Source organism: Chanodichthys erythropterus, chromosome 15 (genome assembly GCF_024489055.1).
Source record: "Chanodichthys erythropterus isolate Z2021 chromosome 15, ASM2448905v1, whole genome shotgun sequence".
NCBI lineage: Eukaryota > Metazoa > Chordata > Actinopteri > Cypriniformes > Xenocyprididae > Chanodichthys > Chanodichthys erythropterus.
This window is the reverse complement of record NC_090235.1, coordinates 40,398,211-40,421,761: the sequence shown is the minus strand read 5'-3', so window position 1 is coordinate 40,421,761 and position 23,551 is coordinate 40,398,211. Positions and strand designations below refer to the sequence as shown.

General features: G+C 37.0%; 1 protein-coding gene across 7 annotated transcripts in view; it reads left to right on the top strand.

The window, feature by feature from the left end:
• The window catches only part of ints8 (integrator complex subunit 8), a 122,185-nt gene that overhangs the window by 90,933 nt on the left and 7,701 nt on the right, over positions 1–23,551 (top strand). For 6 of the 7 annotated variants that reach the window (XM_067411685.1, XM_067411682.1, XM_067411683.1 and 3 more), the window contains 11 exons: positions 3,456–3,660; positions 11,870–11,991; positions 13,026–13,210; positions 16,184–16,217; positions 16,320–16,379; positions 16,964–17,025; positions 17,165–17,283; positions 20,909–21,012; positions 21,150–21,200; positions 21,283–21,356; positions 21,440–21,504. In XM_067411685.1, coding sequence (XP_067267786.1) covers positions 3,456–3,660; positions 11,870–11,991; positions 13,026–13,210; positions 16,184–16,217; positions 16,320–16,379; positions 16,964–17,025; positions 17,165–17,283; positions 20,909–21,012; positions 21,150–21,200; positions 21,283–21,356; positions 21,440–21,504 — 1,081 coding nt within the window. Of the gene's footprint in view, positions 1–3,455; positions 3,661–11,869; positions 11,992–13,025; positions 13,211–16,183; positions 16,218–16,319; positions 16,380–16,963; positions 17,026–17,164; positions 17,284–18,674; positions 18,845–20,908; positions 21,013–21,149; positions 21,201–21,282; positions 21,357–21,439; positions 21,505–23,551 lie in introns of those variants that run through there. The other variant, XM_067411687.1, reaches the window with a different exon arrangement.

The following is a 23,551-nucleotide window of genomic DNA, read 5'->3' as shown; positions in this document are numbered from 1 at the left end:
GAATGATTCTTTTTTTTTAATAAAATATATATTTTATAAAACATGTTGAAATCAAAGCAATATATCTAAAGTTGTTCCAAATTTTAGGTTGATATTTTACAGAGCCCGGCAAGTCGCCAGAAAAACATTCCGTGCCGACAGTTTTGCAGTCCGCTCCCTCAGTTTCTAAACCGTGCTCACGAATTCTTAAACTGTTCCCTCGGTTTAACAAATCGTGCCCACGGATTAATAAACCGCACCCACGAATGTCCAATCCGTGCGCTCCGATTTTGCAAACCGTACCCTCGGTTTTTAAATCCATTCCCACAAATTCATAATCTGTGCGCACACTTTCACAATTCGTTCCCACGGGTTTGTAAAAACTGTACTCACGGATTTGTGGCCCCGCCTCCAATTTTTGCCAGCAGATTCAACCAGGCCACCTGTTTAGGTGCGGGAGGCTATAGGCTATTGTAATTTTATGATTGAAATGTGTTCATTTGAGAATTTCCATTATTTTTATCTTTTAAAGTCAATTTTGGGCAAAAAGCTTAGTATTATAAATCACCAAAACAAGTCTTCATGTTAAGAATGAATAGTACACAAACATATCTAAAATTGAAAAAAAGATTTTTAAATAAAGCATTCATTAATTATTTTATGATAAACATACTGTCTTAAGTGCACTCATTTATAGTCATAAATTAAAAATAATTTATGAATACTTTTAAGCAATAAATACAATAAACAATAATAGTTGTTGTTGTTGTTATTAGCCTATTGTTGCATTTAGGCTACATGCATTTAGAAGAAGAAAAGAGGAACAAAGAAATTAAAAGTTAGTCATAATACACAATGCCAGGTTTATTAGGCAAAAATAATAAAGTTTTAAGATTATCACATATAAATACATAATTCTTATTAAATCATTGTATTCTGCTACCCATTGATAGAGAATCACTGCATTTAATATAATTTAATAAATTCAATAAAACAATAAGATTCATTAACACGTACCTGGCCCAGGTGAAAATAGTATAGTAATTTATAGTAAATACTATAGTGATTTTGAACCATAGTAAAGTAATTGAATTAATTTATTGTGGTAATTCTGTAGTTGCTGTGATAATATAACTATATAAACAAATTACTTTACCCAATATTGTACTAAGTTTTCTACAACTTTAGGGTATATTATACTACAATACACACTACAGTTAAAACAAAAAACTAAAGTATATTACAGTATTTATAACAGTTTATCAGTTCGTTAATACTACAGTATGCTGTAGCATTCATTAACAAAGTGTTGTAAATACTATAATATATACAGTATACTATAGTATGGTTAAAAAACACTATAGTATTTACTGTAGTATTTTTTCACGTGGGGGGGTTTGCTGTTCTTCTAAAATGAATCCGTGAGCACAGTTTTTACAAACCCATGGGAACGGATTGTGAAAGCGTGCGCACGGATTATGAATTTGTAGGAACGGATTTAAAAACCGAGGGTACGGTTTGCAAAATTTGAGCAGATTGGAAATTTGCGGGTACGGTTTATTAATCTGTGGGCACAATTTGTTAAACCGAGGGAACAGTTTAAGAATTTGTGAGCATGGTTTGTAAACTGAGGGAACGGATTGCAAAACCCTCGGCACGGATTGTTTTTGTTTTTGTTTTCTCCTATAGGTGTTGTGTCGGGCTCCGTAATATCTCAAAAAATTAGCTGCCAACAAAATTTTATTTGGGTGCAGTTCCAAACTTTTTACATCAGATGCCAGCAAAGCTCCACTGGTATACATAGTGGTGGGATTCGTGATTTTTAGTACAGTATAATTTCTTTCTCTCAGACATTACACACTCAAACGCAGACACACACACACACACTAGGGCTGTCAACGAATATTCTAAATTCGAATATATATTCGAATAGTTTTAAAAAAAAACTAATTTCCAAGGTGAAAATTAATATTCGAATTAAAAAAAATGTGGGGAAAAAACCGCCCGCGGTAGTAGAGGCGTGGCTGTCTGCTTTGTGAGTGGGCGCGCCAGCGCGCCTGAGGGTTCAGGGACAGGTCACAGGAGTCGCACTGTCTGGCAAGTTAACACTTCTTGCATGGAAGATGGCAGAAAGTGCAGAGCCCAACTCGACCACAGCAGAGAAAGCGATTTTAACCCCCCAAAATCTAAAAAGCCATGCCTGGAAGTACTTTGGATTTTGGTCGGTAGGAGGTAAAATTGTTGAGCCGCGAGATAAAGTTGTATGCAAGCTATGTAAGATACAGTTAGCATACAGTCTCGTCTTGACACTTACTTTGCTTCGCCCGCCACAAGCTCGTTGTCTGCAACACGACAAGAGGCCATAACGGAGAAATTAATTTCGTTCATTAAATAGTGTTTACAATTCTCCCATGATTCTGAATAGACAACTAAAAAAAAAAAAAAATGTAATTTACTGATTCTGACATCATGTTAGTTGCTGCAGTCTATTTACAAAAAACATTAATTATTTTGAATGAATTATCTTATAAAAATCGGTTTGAATAAATGATTCAATGACTCAATTATAAACGATTCAATGACTCAATTATAAAGATGTCACTTGTTTCATAGATGAATCAACGTTTTTGAACAATTCTTTGTAATGAATGGATTAATGACAAATACATTTTTAACAATCACCTACTGGTTGCCACCTACTGGTGTAATGATGTAATTGATGCAATCTTTATTTGAAGTATCAAGTTACTTTCAAAGGGTAATTTACTCTATTTTGTACACTTCCGTTTGGGATGGGGGACTGGTTGTCTTCCTTGGTTGCGAGGAGTTTGGGTTTGCTCCCTTGTGAGTTTTTTTATTTGTTTGTTGGTTTATTTTTGCAAAATGGTCCACACATGCAAAGTTGATTAATAACACAACTGCAATAAAGTAATAGCCTATAGTTAACAATTAATTGTTTACAATGTACCATGGGAAGTTGATTCTTGGAATACAGCTAGGTTTTTCCTAATAAGCATATCTGTCATATTAGCAGAATTTTACATTTTACACATGAGGAAAACTAATGTTTAGTCAATAATTCAAGAAGATCCATGATTCTAACTTGTACTTGGCCTTATGAAAAAGCAGTTCTTGTAATTGTTTAACTATAGCATTTGTTACAATAAGAATATAATTAAAGCTAGACCATTGATGGCTCCTCATTGCATGCTTGATTGATTGCATGCAATGTTAACTTTTTTCTCTCTTTTTTAAATCTATTGCCTTAATAGATTGTATATTATAAATTCTTGAACAAGTTAGTTAAAATGTACCACAATAAATACAATAGAACGTGATAAATTCTAGAAAAGGTGGTCTTGAGAAGTTTAAAAAGCTTGCAGGATCATCGTTTTCCCCTCTTTGCATCTCTTTGGCTTTTTAGATCATGATGACTTTCTCCATAACATTTTACTACATTCTGAATTGTGTTGCAGGATTTTGTGCATGCTCGTCAGCTGTTCACAGCGTGCTTGGAGCTGGTGACAGAGTTTTCTCCTAAGCTGCGTCAAGTCATGCTCAATGAGCTGCTGCTGATGGAGGTTAGAGGACACGAGGCAGGTGCTGCTGAAGGCAACATGGAGAGGCCTCCGTCCGACCTGGTCAGCAGGGTCCGCGGATATCTGGAGATGAGGATACATGGTATTACGGCAATGAAAGCGTGCAGCTCTGAAAGCACGAGTGCTGCGCATCACGAGCACACAAAAGTTACTGACTGACAGCTTACAGCTTTTTCTTCTATTTGTTGCGCTTAAAGGGTTAGTTCACCCAAAAATGAAAATTATGTCATTAATGACTCACCCTCATATCGTTCCAAAACCATAAGACCTCTGTTCATCTTCGGAACACAGTTTAAGATATTTTAGATTTAGTCCGAGAGCTTTCTATCCCTCCATTGAAAATGTATGTACGGTATACTGTCCATGTCCAGAAAGGTAATAAAAAGCTCATCAAAGTAGTCCATGTGACATCAGTGGGTTAGTTAGAAGTTTTTGAAGCATCTAAAATACATTTTGGTCCAAAAATAAAAAAACTATGACTTTATTCAGCATTTTCTCTTCCGGGTCTGTTGTATATATCCGCTTTAAATCCACAGTGACGTTGCTGCTGCTGCTTCTTTCCTGTTTGACGGCGGTTGGCATCCAGCTTATTGGTGCATTACCGCCCCCTTCTGCTCCGGACAGTGGCGCGATTAGGACATCTGCGACATGCACACCTACGCACCATTTTAAAAAATATAGCAATACCAAAATACAAACAATGTAGAATAGCTTGAATACAGCGTGCGTCTCCCTAAGACTGTAAACGAAGCTCGGGCGCACTAGATAACACGTCATCAGCGTCACTGTCCGCTACATAAATCCCATTAAACATTCCACACACATCACAATGACGGTAATGCTTATGCAAACTCCATTCATGCTGGTTGCTTCATGTGTTTTGGGTAGCTCAGGTCTCTTCAGCAAACTGCTGCAAAGGAAACTTAAATGTTCAGCGTTTCATTCTGAAAGCTTAGCACACAGTTGTCTTCATTAAAAATAGTGAGACTAAATTATATTACCTGTGCTGATGCCGCTCTCTCTCTCCCATTGCGGTCTTTGATTTTGAAATTAGCTGATTATAAATAAAATGAAGCCCATTCTGTTGCATTCATTGACATGAACTCCGTTGAATTTGCATGAATTTGACAAATTAAAACTTATTTTAATGGAAAATTGCTTCCATCATTAAGTTATTCTTAGAATAATCTTAGATTGTTTCAAAGCAACTTCACAGTGATGATAGGAAAATTAATGGAAAGAGATTGTTTTGGCTTTACAGCAGCTCTAAGAAAAAGTTATCAAGCTAAAGTAGGTTTTTGATTGAATCACTTCTGTTGTAAAAAAAAAATGTTTATTAACTTAGGGCCCGCTTAAATTACACCTTTCTAATTGAAAACAGAAGACTTTTAATGCATTCTTGTCGTTCTTTTAAATGTTTAGTCTATAAGTTTGTGCACTTGAATGTGTATGTGCACAGACACTTATTCTTTTTTACAAAGTGACATTGCCAAATTACTTGTCTGGCCTGCATAATACAGAAAAAATTTGCGACGTGTTCCCGGTTTCCGGCTGACCTAATTTATGCAGCCTAAGTCAATTTACATGACTTGGAATTATAGAAGTAGATAATGTGTTATGTGTATGCCATGTTAAAAAGATGTGTTTTTAGTCTAGATTCTAGCAGTGTTGGGCAGTAACGCATTACTAGTAACGCGTTACTGTAAGGCAGTTACTTTTGACACTAACTAATACTTCAACGCATTACTTTTTAAATAAATTAACTCAGTTACCGTTACCATATGGTTTGTTGTACATTACTTTTTTAAATTAATTAATTTTGGCTGAAGTGTAGCCTACAGCCTAACCTGTTTACAGCAGCGACGCATTGTAGGATTGGTGGATGCCAACCACTGTAAACACGAAGACGCACTGTGGACGTGTTTCCGTTTATTCAAGTATGTGCAGCAGTCATGGCGAGTCAAGGCGAGAGCAACACGAGTTTCTCAAAGTGGAAATATGCTCATTATTTCACTTTAGTTGAGCATAAAGACAAAAACCTTTTAGTCAAATGTAAGCTGTATCTTTCTGGTTCGAAGGTCCTATCTACTGCAATAAACGTGACATGCTGGATCGAAAATATGTGAAATAAGTTTTTCTAGTTGACTAGTAGTTTATTTCAGCCATTAGTTGACTAATCACATTTATATTAATTTAATTTATTAAATACTGGAGAAAATAAACTAATAATGAGCGTTTATGTAATATAGGCTATGCACTCAAGTTCATGCATAACTCTTGCCATAAAGAACCGGCAAAAGTAATGATTATGAATATGTCAAAAAACAGCAAGGAGACATTTTAATTGTTTATTAATAAAGTAATGTTTTCTGAATCCATGTCGCTGCAAAGATGAAGTTGACATTGCTGACTCTCATCATCTCAGCATATACTGGACATGCCTAGAGAGAAAATGCACATTTCATTCGGATTTCATTTCATTACATAATCAGAGTAGACTCTTTTCGTTCTTAATTATTTCATTTTAAAGTAGACATTTCAAGCTTTCTATAGATATATTTCTCATGTCTGCGAGGCAAGCAGCCTATACGCTGAGTTTTGGTTCATTTAGCTTATAAGAGATCGCGCCCGTGCATCCATGATTATATTGCCTGCTATATTTGCTTCATATTTATTAAATCCAGGCAATTGGTTGATGAAACATTGATTAAAATTAAGATACAATTTTTACAAAATGAAATTCAGTTTAAAGAGAGGCTTTCTATAAAACAACTTAATGAAGTGGTCAAAATAATGTCTGACCCACTCCATGTCTCCTGATATATTACGCATCTTATGATGCATCTTACTCATGGTGTTCACTTTTCATAATCAAGTAAATGAATTTAAAACACAACATAGGACTATTTGAACATATATATGAAACTACATTTTCTTTAATGACAGTACAGAGAAATTTCATAAGCAAGAGCGGATCATGAGTCACGAGTCGGATCAAAAGTGTCATTACACTGTATTCAGCACAAACTAGGCTACAATAATATGTGAAGAACATGCATGTACATGTTTGTATTTTTGAAGGAATAATGTTTATGTGTGGTTATTGAAAAAACAAAAAACTTAAGTCACTGAAATAAGGCCAAAAAAAGTATATTAAATCTGTGTTCACAAGACTTCTGGGTATTGGAGGTTGTAGACTAGAGTTTTTGCTTCAGAATTATGTAAAAATTATGCTGCCTACTCATATTATATTCATATAAAACAATATATTGATTTAGTTTTTTAAGACACTTTTTGTCAAGAAACACAGTATGCGTGGAGGCGTGAATCATCATGAATAATGGGCCATTTACACCAGAGAAGACAAAAGAATCACATAATAATGACCTGAAATGACTTGCATATTAATGAGGCCTTTCAGTCAGGTAGGCTGTGGAAAAAAAGCTCATCATAAACAGCAATACTGTGAAATATTATTACAATTTAAAATAATGGTATTCTATTATATTCTTTAAAATATAATGTATTTCTGTGATGCAAAGTGTCTGAACAATTATGTTGCCTCTATGGCATTTCACATAGGCTTTTAGCTTAAAAGCATGCACATTTGGAGAAATATTGATGGATTCTTATATATTCAATCCTAGGAAGACTGTTCCAAAGTTTAGGTGCTAAAAAGGAAAAGGATCTCTAGTTGCTGCATTTTGTACTGTGACAGTGCAATTTCATTTTCTTCATAAGCACAAATTAAAATGGGATTTGAAGCGGATTTGTATTCATGCTCTGATAATCACACAGTTTAAAAAGGACTCAAATTGTTGTCTTAAAGTTGCCACAACAAAGATAGCGTTATGTTGGTCCAATTGGGCAATACCGGATGCACGATGACGTATGTGTTAGACACGCTGAAAAGAGCATTGGCGGGGATAATGAAGTCAGAGCAGTTCCCTGGGAGAGTCACCTCTTAAAGCTGTTTTTATTGTTTTGTCGCGACAAAGTATATTACGTCGGCGAACAGACATTTATTCTACTTAATGAATTCACCGATGTATGGATTATACCTGTTGGTGTTGGCGCCCACCGGGTGATTGTATTGTTAATGGAGTTGTATCATTGAAGATAAACTATGGCACAGAACTGATTTGGAGCTACTCTTTACTCTTGAAAAACCAGTGAAGCGTGAGTAACGGGATTATAATGATCAAGCGCAGTTATTGTGGAATCAAACTGACTTTGACTGTTCTTTAACGTTACTCTTCCTTTAAATACACTGGGGAAGCAACGTATTGAGTTGAATCAAGTGCCGTGAATTATGAACTTGTGACTATGACTGTTTCCCCTATTTTCTTCCGTGTACATTCACTTAACATCCAGACTATTTAAACTGTGCTAAAGGGATTTGAGATGAATAAGTTTTGCTGTTGAAATTGCTGTTTATGCTTGTGTTTATTGTTACTGAATGGTGATATGTGGTGTGATGAATATAATGAAAATTTGCATTTCTGAGTGAAAAGTTTGGGGTTTTTCCTTCCTTGGTTTACTCTTTAAACATTATGGATACATGTTAGGTGACAATTATACATGTGTCCTTTATGCACTTTCCTTCTGACTGGACAATCCAGTCCAGATTTTTGACAGTATTTAATCTGTCTGGCACCCTAGCATAATTATAAGAGGGAAGTTGTCACAGTACGAGCTGTAGTTTATCAAGCGAGCAGGGCAACCACCCAGTAGAGCATTACAGTAATCTAGCCTTGAGGTCATGAACGCATGAACTGTTTTGCATTTGTCATTGAGAGCATATATTGTAGTTTAGATTTAATTTTATAGATGCTAGAAATGTGGCTTTCAAATAAGATTGGTATCAAAGAGCACATCGAAGACTTGACAGAACAGCCATCAAGTGTAAGACCGTATTCTAGGCTATTACGTACAGAGGTTTTTGGTCCAATAATAGTTTTTTTCTGAATTAAGTTGTAGGATATTACTAGTTATCCAATTTTTTTATATCAGCTATGCATTCCGTTAATTTTGTGAATTGGTAAGTTTTGTCAGGGAGCGAGGAAATATAGAGCTGAGTATCATCAGCATAACAGTGAAAACTAACGCCATGCTTCAACCGCGATCTGATAAGAGCAAATCATTTGTAACTCTGAGAACCGTCTCAGTACTATGGTATGGTCTAAATCCTGACTGGAACAGATGCCTCACAGATACCATTTCTTTCTAAGAAGGAACATAGTTTCGATGATACTGCCTTTTCTAGAAAAGGTAGATTCAAGATCTGCTTCTAATTGACTAATTCTCTAGTTGTGGTTTTTTAATAAGAGGTTTGAAAATAGCCAGCTTAAGTTTTCTCTAAATATCCTAGTGATAGAGATGAATTAATAATATTATTAATGATATTAAGAAGAGGATCTATGACCTCTGGAAGCATCTCTTTCAGTAGCTTATTCGTTATAGTGTCTAACATGTTGATTTTGATGATTTAACAAGTTTAGACAATTCATCCTCTCCTATAGCAACGAATGAATTTTTCCTCAGGGATACTACAGTGCACTGTCTGATGCAATACTGTAGTAGACGGTTGCATGGTTATAATTTTCTCTCTAATATTATAAAACTTGTAAGTAAAGAAGTTCATAAAGTCATTACTGCTGTGCTGTTTGGAAACATCAGAAGGTGAAGCTTTATTTCTCATTCATTTAGCCACTGTATCAAATAAATATGTTTTTAAGGCCTTTCTGTACGCAATCATGTTCTCTCTCCACGAAATGCGAAAAAATTCTAGTTTTATTTTCTTCCAGCTGTGCTCCATTTTTCTGGCTGCTCTCTTGAGGGCCTGAGTGTGCTCGTACCACGGCGTTGGACTAATTTCCTTAATCTTCTTTAAGCGCAAAGGGACGACTGAGTCTAGTGTGCTGGAAAAGAGAGAGTCAATAGTTTCTGTTGTAATATTGAGTTCTTCTAAGCTATCTGGTATGCTAAGGAGATGAAACTGCTCAGGAAGATTATTTATAAAGCAATCTTTAGTGGTAGAAGTGATAGTTCTACCATATTTGTGGCATAGAGAAATTTCAATGGCATCAATATCGATTCCATGACACTGCTAGATCTAAAGTATGATTACGACAATGAGTGGGTCCTGACTCCTGACACATGTTGTCTAACTCCAGTAGAGTTTAGAATGTCTGTAAATGCCAATCTCAATGCGTCTTTTCATTATCTACATGGAATTAAAATCACCAACAATTAGGACTTTATCCGCAGCCAGTACTAACTCAGCAAAATCAGCAAATTCTTTGAATAAAGTCTGTATGGTGTCCTGGTGGCCTGTATACAGTAGTGAGCACAAATGTACATCACATAACATTACATAAAGCATCATCACTTTGAATTAATTATATTTTAAAAAGACTTTTGAGTAATACTGAAGATATTACTATAAATTACAGCAACACATCCCCCTTTGCCTTTCAGTTGAGGTTTGTGTTGTTAATAGTAACCTTGAGGCGTGGACTCATTTAAAGTAATGTAATCATCTGGTTTTAGCCAGGTTTCTGTCAAACACAGCTAGATTTTTGCCTGTGCTATCATTTACAATAAGTGCTTTTGAAGAAAGGGATCCAATATTCAGCAACCTAAGCTTTATCATTTGTTGATCAGTATTATATCTGTTTATTTATTTGTGGATCATCAATTAAATGTTTACCCTTAAATGGGTTTGGGGGTTTTTTGTATTTACTAATTCGGGGCACGGACACAGTCACTATGTGATATCATCTAGGTGAAAGAGTGTCTGAGTGTTGGGATTTATCTGACTTCTTTGACATGAGACAGCCAGCAGACGGTCGTTTTAGCCAGTCTGTCTGCTTCCTGAACTGGGCCTCAGTTTGTCATGTTTCAGCCCTAATGCCTGTTTCACACTGCAAGCATAAGTGGCACGTGAGCAGCGCATATTTTTTCCGGCTTGCATGTTAACCAACGGATGCATTCACACAGGCAGCAGGAGCAGCGCATAAGCGTCAAGCAGGAGCGTCGGTTGAGCAGCAGTGAAGCAGAAGTTTTGGCACCGAGTCTATTTTTGCTGCGCTGCTGGTGCTCAATTAAAGTGAAAGCACACTTTTGATGGACAAAATAAATATAATTTCACACAAAAGGTGTTCAAAATGCACAGAATAAGCATGTGTAATGTGTTTTAACAAGAATTTGAGTATGACAGAAAAGAAAATTAAGAATCAAACATAATAATAGAAGAGTTTTAACCAACTTGTTTTTAATTATTCAGTTTGGGGTAAAGTATGGTGTAGTATAAAAAACTAAAGTTAAACTAGCCAGAAAATATGATATATAAACATTGTTTTAGTTATTGCACATATATATATATATATATATATATATATATATATATATATATATATATATATATATATATATATATATATATATATATATATATATATATAGGCTGCAGCATACCAAAATTAAACCCGAGTTTGCTGGCTTTTTTCGCGGAGTTTTCTGTGTTGTAAACGTGCACTCGGCAGATGATGTAAAACACAGCTTACCTCATTCGAGTGCAGCAATGGATGACACGAGGCTTTTATTTATTTATTTTTATTTATTAATTTATTTATGTTTATATGCTAACAAACTTTCAACACTATCAAGTTTATAAATAACCAACTTATAAAAACAAATTTATTGTTGTCTTTGTAAAGAAATGCTCCCTTTATATGCACCCTTGAGCCACTGCTGTGATGCTGTACAAATGCTTCCAGTGTGAATACTCGCATGTCTCTGTAGCTGCAGTGACGATGTAGTTACGCTCACGCTTAAGCTTGCAGTGTGAAACGGGCGCAAGACTATGTGCTATATTACTAGAGAGAAGAGCGGCACCATCCCAGAGATATGAATTAGAGATTTCTATAAACAGTGCTTTCTTGTAAAATTCTGATCTAAACACAAAGTTCTTACATTAAAAAGAGAAAATTCTTCAAGTCTGACAAAAAAGATGTTAAGGTAGGTTTGGATTATACAGGTGATGCCAGTTCAGCTCTCCAGATTTTGTCCTGAAAACCCACCTGCTCCCATTAGTCTCCCATTGTCCATTTACTCAGGATGTGATCAACCCAAATTATGCAGAAACAATAAAAGTGTTGAGTTTATTCTTCTGACACAAAATAAGCTCTTTGGGTTTTGTGATTATTTTAATGAAATCAGATGAAGTGGATGAATCCATATTTTAGGAGAGGGTTCTGTAGTTCTTACAGTGTTCTTCACACCCACAGATCTCCCGCTGCGTCAGATTGTTGGTGAGGAATGTGTTGTGTTCATGCTTAACTGGAGGGAGAATGAGTATCTGACACTGCAGGTGCCCCAGTCACTGGTCAACAACAACCCATATATAAAGGTATCTGCACTCTCCCCACACACCCTGTTGCTCATACTGCATTAAGATGAATTTATATAGAAATTATATACTGCATCAGGGTATCTGCGGGGCATTAAAAAGCATTAAAAGTCATTAAATGGATTTTGTGAAAATTAAGGCCTTAAATGGCATTAAAAAGCATTAAATTTTATTTCTACAGGCATTCATTAATTTTTTTTTAGATAGTTTTGAAGAAAAATAATACTACCAGTTTATTTTGAATAAAGCCTAAATAATTAATAACTTTGATTTGCTGTCGAAAAATATGTACATTGGTGTGATGCACACACGGAACCAGTTTGGTTATTGCCTCAGGCCAGTGCAAAATTGCCGTGTGCCGTTTTGGACAGCGACAGGCTGGGACCTGGAGAGAGAAGGCTGCATCAGTGTTGCCAACTTAGCGCCTTTTCAGGCCCTTTTTGAGACTTTTTTTCTAAGCTTGTTGTGACGAATATAGCAACTTGATCTAACCTGATCTAACTTCCGAGACCCCCTGGTACTACCGCACGAGTGCGAGATCTTGCTTTCCTGCCGCAGGCGTACCTCTCTGGTTCAGCAGCGCATTCAGTTTAAGCTGTGCGCTCTGTCAGAGAACAAATAAAATAGATACTATTGCTTATAATCTGAGTGATCATTTTACATGTACAGTACATATAGTCAAAATCACAGTAAATGTCTTTACCTTATGTGTATGGTGATTTAATCAGACAACGTCTCCATTATAAATCAGGATTTTATTGCTGGTTTAACATGTCAGGGCTCGAACTTTACTTGCCCAGCTGGACAAGGACCTAAATAAAAAGACGCGTGAATGACTGATTTTATTATATAGTGTAAGTGGCGATGATAGTGGATAATAATAGGCTGTATAATGTAGTGATGATAACAAGGTTGTGCTGTTGAGGCTCGCGCACCATCTCGAGGAGAAATGGAAACATGAGTGAAGCACACACAAAAAGAAACTCTGTTAAACAAAATTCAAAATTTAGTTCTTCACCTTGTAACTCATGCAGCTGGGGCAGCTGATAGCATCCACCTGTAAGGAGCTGCCAGGACCTAAAGAGAGCAGACGCACAGCTAAGGAGCTCTGGGAAGTGGTGGTGCAAATCTGCAGTGTTTCCAGCCAACACAAACGCACCAATGAGGGTAGAGTGAGCCTTCTCAAACAAAGGGAGTCCTCACTCGGCATCCTTCCCCGGTGAGACAGAGGGCATTTACTGCAAGGCCACTATATTGTACATGGGAAATTAGTCAGGATTCATAAATCCTGCCCTAGATGACTTCCTGAGGAAAAAAAAAAAACAGCTGTTTTAGTGTCTGCAATATGCTGTAATAATATACAGTAGGTGGCCATCCAAAACGGAGTTTCTACCGCCGCACCTGCCGCCACCGCCGTGTCGCAAAGTGAATTTGCAACTTCTGACCGTGACCGCTGAGTGGAGCTTTAACCACGTTATCCAACAAATGCATCAAAGCACATTTATCTTTATTCAAAATGTCAATATTCTCACATATTAGGCCTATATTTATCACAAATACATTTTTTTATTTATATTTTAAAGTCCTTTAATAAAGCAGCATGGATTTTTGACACGCACATACTTTGTTATTCGTTACCTGTCCTTTATTTACAGTACTTAGGAAAAATATATATTAACTACTTAGGAAAAATATAGCGTGTTTGGACACTGATTAAGAAATTGTTGCGTGTTTCATGAATTATCCTTTATTTTAGCAAAACGTGAGTCACTGATTAATTTAGCTCCCATCATTAAGGCACGATTTAGCTTAATCGTTGAAACTAAAAAGAATGGACGGATTAATAAAATGTCATAAAAAACTGCAACTCCTGCAGCCGCATTTAAATGCAGGAGTGTATTCTATTCCTTCAAATATCAAATTCAGAAACAACACATTCCAGCGGATAGATTAGTGCAAGACTACAAATGGACTACTTTTTTAAAATTTTATTTTATATTTACGCTCACAATAACAACAACACCTTGTAGGCTACTTTTGTAAAATAGATTAAATAAAAACAGGGTGCGCTTTCAGCTGTCTCTCTGCGAGAATCTTTCTGAAACATTAATTTAAACTCTGCGAATAACTGTACCTAAAAGAAACATCTCCATTTGATAAGAAATTTGTAGTTGTATTACTCTTACCTTTATGAGCAAAAACGAATGCCTATTTTAAGATGTCCACTGTTAAAAAAAAAAATGCAAGAGATCTCGCTAATGCCTCCATGTCCTGCAGAGCCTGCTTCAGCTTCACTCCATACAAACGATTGGATATGCGTCTAAGAGCGCACATTTCTTTAGGTTAAACATTTAAACTAACATTGTGATATGCTTGAACTGTTTTATATCTATAGCTTATATTTTAGACAAGTCCTTATGATTTGAGAAGGCTAAATTTATTAAAACATAGGCTATGATCAACTCATTGTCTGCCGCTGGCCGCTTGGCCATTAGCCTACTTTTTTTTTTTTTAAAAACGTACATTTAACTAACAAAAAAATGCTCCAAACGTTTTTGTAAATTCATTTTATAAAGAAAAGAAACAAAATATAACCATTTTTACATTACATACAAAACTGAACTATTTTAATAGCTGAAACAGTAGTATATAAGCTGTTTTGGGAGAAGGGGGAAAAAAAGACTGGATAGGGCCTATATTTGAGGCCCATGCAGGGCGCTAATCTACTTTATCCAATGCTGTTTTGTTCTGTTATTTTCATCTGTTAGCATGCTCTTGATATATGCATTTCACAATTTTGTTTAGTTTAAAACGTTTGACAAATTCGTTCTGCTCTTGCTGTTCGTTCGGCAGTCATTTTGGCGATAGCCTACAGATTGATGCAAGACTACAAATGGTCTACTTTTATTTGTGAACGCTCACAATAACAACACAACCTTGTACTTTTGAAAAATAAAATAAAATAAAAAACAGGGTGCGCTTTCAGCTGTCTCTCTGCGAGAATCTGAAACACCTCAAAAATGAACTTAAACTAAGCGAATAATTGTACCTAAAAAGAAAGAAATATCTCAATTCGATAAGATAGGCTATAGGTCTGTGTTAAATAAGAGGCGATCTATCCGCTAGAATGTGTTTCTGAAATCATGGCTAGTGCTCGTTGCTGCTGTTATCAGTTCTCATGGCACTCGTGCACACGAGCAGTTTTCACACAGACAATCGAGCGTTTTGTTCTGGTAAAAGCACCAAACAAATTGCACACAACATGTCCTTGCTCTTGATGTACAATCACTGATGAACACCTTTGGTTTTAATGAGTAAATTAGCCTAAATATTTATTCCTGATGGTATTTTTGTCTGCGATGTCAAATTCACTAAACATTAGCCTATATAGCATATATAGCCTAAAGCCAAAAAAAATCAAGAACAATAAAATAAAATCAAGAACAATAGCAGTTAATAAGAATTATTGCTCTTAATGCTGGACCGTTCTCATTTCGCTCCACATATGGAACTTGAAGGATTTATTTATTTTATTTTTTTTGCTAAGAGCAAACCAGAATGAAAATATTACATTTTTAATCCGTGTGTGTGCGCTCCTAATAAATATATATATATATATATATATATATATATATATATATATATATATAATATATAATATATAATATATAATATATATATATATATATATATATATATATATATATATATATATATATATATATATATAATATATAATATATATATATATATATATATATATATATATATATATATATACTTTATACATAATATAGACTTTGTGTAAAGGTCTTTTTTTTTTTAATTTTTGATGCATAGACTGTAGCCAAAGACTATCCCACATTTTTAAATTAACTCACTTTAAATTTTCTAAAGGTTTTTAAGGATGTTAAAATGTTATATTATAATGTTATTGTTGTTTTACTTCGTCCTTTCATCTCCGTTTACAAACCGACATTTTATTATTACAGTCACTTTCCAATCCGTCCCTTTGCGCCACCTGGCGGTAGTTTTTTTTTTTTTACACGCGACTGAATTTCAGTTAACGCAACGGCCCTGCGGCGGCGGTAATACCCATTTTGGTTGTCCACCTACTGTACTATATGTTAAATAATTCTGCATGTCATGTTAGTGCATTTTGTTTAATTTTTCCTTTTGTTTGTGTTCTTAGGAGCAAATTCATGACTTTTATGAAGAAACTACGGGTAAGTGAAACATAGCCAGTACATAGTATTACATAAGTCTAATGTAAGTACAGAGAACTTCCAGAATCAATATACAAATTTAATTTTATTTTATTTTTTTAGGAGCCACTGGTTTTGACAACACTCATCTCTTTGTTTGTGCGGCTGCACAGTATTGTACGGGTATGTGCTACTGGTGTAGAGGAAGTTACTCCATAAGAGTACTAATTACTTTTTCTAGATTGTAATTAGGATTATAAAATGTACCGGTACCAGTCGGTATTATTAAAAAAAAATTATAGTACCTGTTATGTTCGGTACCTGCTGCAGGGCGCTGCTTTCAAACGCTCTCGTTTGTGTTTGTTTGAGCGCTCTGAGGATCAAAGTATGATTTTTCAAAGTATGCATTTCCAGTATGTTTTTGAAACACTGTAGCGAATCACAATTATATCCATCAAGCATGTGAAAGTATCGAACTGAATACAAGTTTCATTATTCATGCTGGTAAGTACACGGCAAAGTTTCTGGATTGACAACCATATTTGATTGCGTGATTGAATCGGAAACTGAGATGATTAACAGTGGTAATAAATTACAGAATATCGTGAATATTGAATATTGTTGAAAACAACAACATTGTTGGTTTACTTTCTGAAATTTACTGATCAATGTTGGTTCCATGTGCTAGACATTCTGCATGGAAGGCTCATTCATGTGGACTGGAGGGATTCCAAGTCATTATGTATATGATGTTTTGTATTTCCCAGGATGATATAGTGAATGAAGTGACAGCTGAGCATATCTCCATATGGCCTTCATCTCTCGCCAAGTATGTCACAACAAATCAAATGCCATTAGATGAAGAAATTTAAATCTGTTGAAGTAACAATAATTTGTGAATTTATAAGGTTTGTTTTGATGGTGTAATCTTGGTGTCAAATGTTCTGATGATGATGGTGTCAATGCAGTTTGCAGTCCGTGGATGTTGAAGCTGTGGTCGTCACGTTAAAGGAGTTGGTTAACTATGCTCTCACCCTCAACCCCAACAATCAGTCGTGGCTCTGTACACAGGCCGACATTTACTTTGGTAAGTAGAAGCAAATGTATAAATTTAAATCCTATGCTCATAGTGTAAAGATTAAACACGGAGGGATTATTTCAAGTCAATTCATATTATTTTTATCGTACTTTAAACAATACACGTGTTTCAAAGCAGCTTTACAGAGGCTGCGTTTACACTTGGCATTAATATGCAATCACTGTAGCATAAAACAACTTTCACTTTAGCCTCTATCAATGCAGTGCACACAGCACAGAATTTTTGAAATTTATTCAACAAATGTACAATCGATCACAAATAGAGTATTTAATCTGCCAATTTAGGTTTCCCAATATTAATCTTGTATGATGAGAAGATTAAAAGTAATTATTCCAATGCATTTCATGATTGAAAGGAGCTTGCAAGCATTTATATTGTTTGTGTAAAATGTAGAAAATGGCAGAATCTGAACACTTCATATTAAAGAAATAAAAGAACGCATGTTGCATTAAAGAGCATTAATTAGAACTAAACAAGGATAAGCTATACGACACCAGATTAAGAGTAAACACGATACAAATGAATCAATGTCCCATTGCTTTCACTCATTTTTACTTTACTTTCCGATGCAATCTCCAGTCTTAGATCAAATTAAGTTTTTTAAATGAAAAAATACTTGTTGATCATACAAAAATAACTGGGTTGATCATGTTAAGGGTTAGTTCACCCAAAAATTTCATTTCTGTCATTAAGTGCTCACCCTCATGTCGTTCCACACCCGTAAGACCTTTGTTTATCTTCGGAACACAAATTAAGATATTTTTGATGAAATCCAAGTTGAAAACATGGTTAAAATAGTCAACGCAACTACAATGGTTCAACCTTAATGTTATGAAGTGACGAGAATACATTTTGTGCGCAAAAACAAAACAAAAATTACGACTTTATTCAACAATTTGAACTGTTGTCATATGTAGTGAACTGGCTTCCTTGTTTACGTCCGAATACCGGCTTATTATTTGCTAGATCCTTCGGCCAATACTGAGTTGATGTTCGGACATAAACCTGTGGATCAGATACCCTTGGATTTCATCAAAAATATCTTAATTTGTATTCCGAAGATGACCGAAGGTCTTTCGGGTGTGAAACGACAAGAGGGTGAGTAATGAATGACAGAATTTTTGGGCGAACTAACCCTTTAAAAAAGTCGCATCATCCAAGTTTAAGGTTGTAGCGTGCAATGACTGTATTGGGAAATTAATAAACAATAAAAACACGCTATCGCCTCATTTAGATAATGTTGCACAATTAAAAATGAAAAGTGACACACAAGGTATCATGTAAGTCTAAATAAACTGTTTTAAAGATTGACGTTTATTGTAAAGTTAAAAAGTTTAATTTCTTATCAAAACTGCGTCTGTCCATTTATTTTCTGACAGCCATGCGGAGAGACTGGGTGGGAATTTATATGACATCACCCTCTGAATGTAGATATGCTGGCTGGATTGCATTTACATTACACAGAGATCCGATCACAATACATCCTTGACTACCTCCGAACCAGGATGTTGATCAGATAACATTCTGATCACAAATGCATTTACAGTTGTCTTTTCAATGCGTATGAGGACAACATCCAGATACAGGTCACATGTTAATTCTAATCAGTACTGTGAATTCGGACATACTACTTTTTCACATACTGTTTTTCACCTACAATGCCTTCCACTAATATTGGCACCCTTGGTAAATGTGAGCAAAGGCAGCTGTGAAACTAAATCTGCATTGTTTATCCTTTTGACCTTTTATTCAAAAAAGTTTTCAGAGTCGCCTTTGCTCATACACTGCATTCCAAATTATTATGCAATTGACACATCAGTAAGATTTCAGTACAATAAACATTCAGATTTTAGTTTTTCTAAGAAAATGATTGATTGTTTGTTTATTTATCCATGTCTTTTTAGATAACTGGTATCAATCTCAGACAAAATAATTTGCCAGGTCTATGGAAACCCTACTTAGAGGTTGTTCCACATTATTAAGCAAGTCACAGTTCTCATGCAATATGGGGAGGAAGAAAGATCTTTCTGAAGATGAAAAGCATGAAATGGTGCAATGTTGTGCAAAAGGCATGAAAACAACTAATATTGTGTGAAACAATGGAGATTATCAAATTATCATAAGATTTGTGAGTGATTTAGAGCACAGCAGAACTCGGTCAGATAAAGGCTTATTAAAGTTCCTATCAAAAAAATTTATTGTATTAAAAGGGCAGCTATAAAAAAAAGCCAGTGTTGAGCAGCAAACGGGTATTTGAAGCTCCTGGTGTCTCTGGAGTCTTGAGAGCCTCACCATGCAGGCTGGCAGTTGTGCGTAAAGATGCACCACTAACCAAACCTAACAAAGAGAAACATTTACAGTGGGTGTAGAAATACATTTTCAAACAGTTTTATTGCTGTGGTGTTTTTTTTGCAGCATGGGATAGTGCATAGTGCATTGTACAAATATCCTCCTTTTTATACCATAGCTGAAAATGGTCAGTTATGAGCTCCACATATCTTGCAGAAGTAATTTTAATACCCTCCATCTCACTTCCCAGTATTCCAGCCCAAATCATCACCCACCAGCTCCTTGCTGACGTCGTAGTCTTGTTGGAACGTGGTGGCCATTCACCAACCATCCAGAAATCCATCCATTTAGACCATCCATTGTAGTACGGCATTAGTCAGTGAATAAAACTATTTAAAAATGAGTCTTCATGTATTTCTAAACCCACTGTAAATGTTTCTCTTTGTGAAGTTTGGTTTGGAGTGGCTGAAATGCATCTTTACGCACAACTGCATGGAGAGCTTCTTGAGACTCCAGACACACCAGCAGCTTTGAATACCTGTTTGCTGCTCAACACTGGCTTTTTTTATAGCTGCCCTTTTAATACAATTACATTTTTTGACAGGAACTTTCCTCAATAAGCCTTTATCTGACCGAGTTCTGCTGTGCTCTAAATCACTCACAAATCTTATGATTATTTGATAATCTCCATTCAGTTTCACACAATATTAGTTGTTTTCATGCCTTATGCACAACATTGCACCATTTCATGCTTTTCATCTTCAGAAAGATCTTTCTTCCTCCCCATATTGCATGAGAACTGTGACTTGCTTAATAATGTGGAACAACCTCTAAGTAGGGTTTCCATAGATCTGGCAAATTATTTTGTCTGAGATTGATACCAGTTATCTAAAAAGTCATGGATAAATAAACGAACAAACATTTTCTTAGAAAAACTAAAATATGAATGTTTATTGTACAGAAATCTTACTGATTTGTCTCTTGCATAATAATTTGGAACGCAGTGTATTTACCAAGGGTGCCAATATTAGTGGAGGGCACTGTTTGGTAATCTTTTTATACAAATTGTTTTTCATGCTAAAAATTCAGCATTAAATGTTAATGTTTGTGTTAATGCTAAGAGAATTATTAATACAGTACTTCTAGATAAATTTTTGTAAGAACAGGTTATAAATTCAGAGAAAGCATTTAGAAACGTTTTTTTTTTTTTTTTTTTCACAATTTGATGTATACAAAAATGCTTCAAAAATGTAATTTAAAATTACTTCAGTTACAGCACTTTTCATTTTTAATTTTATTTTATATTCTTCCTTTGTTTTTTCAGTGACCAACCAGTATTCTGCAGCGATGCATTATTATCTGCAGGCAGGGACTGTGTGCTCAGATTACTTCACTAAACCAGTTCCTCCTGATGTCTACACTGACCAGGTGCTGCACATTTTCTGAACATTGTGAACAACTGAAAAGAAAATGTTTTATTTCTACTTTTGTCTTGGTAATAAAATGCCCTCTAAAGATGATACTAGGATATTATCAGGACTGACACATGCTGAATGTCTCTGCAGGTTCTGAAGAGAATGATCAAGTGTTGTTCTTTGTTGAACTGTCACACTCAGGTAACAATCCATGTAAATCATTAATCTCGTTTTAGATGATTGTAACTTGGTAATTCATGATGTGATTGTGTACACTCTGCAGGTGGCTGTTCTATGCCAGTTTCTGAGGGAAGTGGACTACATGACTGCATTCAAAGCTCTACAAGAGCAAAACAGGTGAACTCGCAATGCATGCTGTATCAGTACCAGCTTTACAAAATAGTTCAGAAGTTGAATTTTTTTCCTCCTCATTCCATCAGTCATGACTCTATGGATTCGTTCTATGACTACATTTGGGATGTGACAATTCTGGAATATCTGACATGTATCCTTTTTAAAGAACATTCCATTTCAGACCATCAACAATCTGTAATCAGGAGTTCCCTTTCGATACTTCACTTGTACTGCGTATGGGGAAAGGTCTCCTTTTTCCCCATTACTGAAGCCTTTTTCAATAACGCAGTGTAACTGCATCGTCATTGGCTCACTCATAGACAAGTTGTTGAACCAATGACGGCGCAGCTTAGCTGCGCGGCCTATGGCGACAAAGCCCGCGAATATTCCCGCTGAAATGGGCGGGGTAGCTATATAAGCAGGCGCTTCGCCATAGGATTTCATTTCTCTCTCCTTCAGTGACGACTTCATATCCCTCTTTGCTGATCTCCGGCTGAAAGCCTTCACCGTCTGGAAGAAGCTCGCCTGGGAGAAGTTCTCGCCGCCGGCGAAGAGGCTCCCGCAGCGGACTGAGCTGAGACCGCCGAACGAAGACAGCGCCGGCACCCTCGCAGACTGATGCTCTCGAGCTTCCCGCTTCCGGCCGCCTCTCAGCGCGTCTCCTGCTGCCATCCGGCGCCGTTTAAAGAGCATTTCCCGCAGCTTAACGCCACTTTCTAAAAGAGCTTTCCCAGCGGCTGGGAACTCTTTCCCAACTCCTGAACCTTTCCCTCCTGAGACGGAAGTTTAAGATGTTAACGCTGAAGCAGATCCTCATGCAGGTTTGCCCCAGGGACTGGTTCTGCTTGCTGGACCTGAAAGATGCATACTTTCACATCCAGATAGCCCCCCATCACAGGCGATTCTTGAGATTCGCATTCGAGGGTGTGGCTTACCAGTATATGGTCCTTCCATTCAGGCTGTCCCTAGCTCCTCGCACTTTTACCAAGTGCATGAACGCGGCGCTTTCCCCACTGAGACAGTTGGGAATCCTGGTTCTCAATTATCTCACAGATCTGTGCTACTCAGCCACATGGAGTGCCTGGGTCTCAGGGTCAACTTTGCCAAGAGCTCACTGCTCCCCAGCCAACGTATAATGTTCCTGGGTGCAGTCTTTGACTCAGCCCGTATGGCGGAGCGCGCTCTGGCCATTCAGCAGCTCGCGCCATCGGTCAGGAACAGAGCCTATCTCCTTCTGAAGTACTTCCAGAGGATGCTAGGGCTGATGGCTTCCGCCTTCCCGGCTCTGCAGCTTGGCCTTCTTCGGATGCGGCCTCTGCAATACTGGTTGAAATTTGGGGTCCCTCCTCACGCCTGGCGGCATGGCCGCCTGCGTCTCAGGGTCAATCAGGCCTGTTTGACAGCTCTGAAACCCTGGATGAACCCTGTATGGTTCAGTCAAGGTGTATCCCTACAGGTGGTGTCCAGAAGGACGGTGCTCATAACAGATGAGAACACAGGTTGGGGTGCTCTTTGCAAGGGCAGACCGGCCTTCGGCTCGTGGTCTCACGAAGAAAGCCATCTGCACATCAACTGCCTCGAGAAGCGTTTTAGGCACACCTGACGGGACGCCACATCTTAAGTCCAGTCGGACAGCATGACAGTGGTGTCATACATAAATCACCAGGGCGGTCTTTCGTCCAGCCGCTTATGCGCTCTGGCGAAGCGTCTTCTGGAATGGGCATTACCAAGGTTTCAGTCGCTCAGAGTGACTCACATACACGGGAGAACAAACTTGGGAGCAGATCATCAGACGAATCAGGGAAGACAAGCACAGAGTCCTCCTGGTGGCCCCGCTCTGGAGGAGCCAAGTTTGGTCCTCAGAGCTTTTCAGGCTTTCCACGAAAGCTCTGTGGCTGATCCCCCTGAGACGGGACCTCCTCTCTCAGGCGAACAGGACGATTTGGCATCCCCAGCCAGAACTCTGGGCTCTGCACCTCTGGTCCCTCGATGGGAGCCTGCTAACCTCCCCGGGGACATGCTGAATACCATCTCTCAGGCGAGAGCTCTGTCCACGAGACGCCTCTACGCCCAGAAATGGTCGGTCTTTGTTGGCTGGTGTTCTGCACGCAACATAGACCCAGTGGAGTGTGACGTATCTCCGATACTGTCTTTCCTCCAGGAGCGTTTAGAACTGGGTCGCACCCCTTCAACGCTCA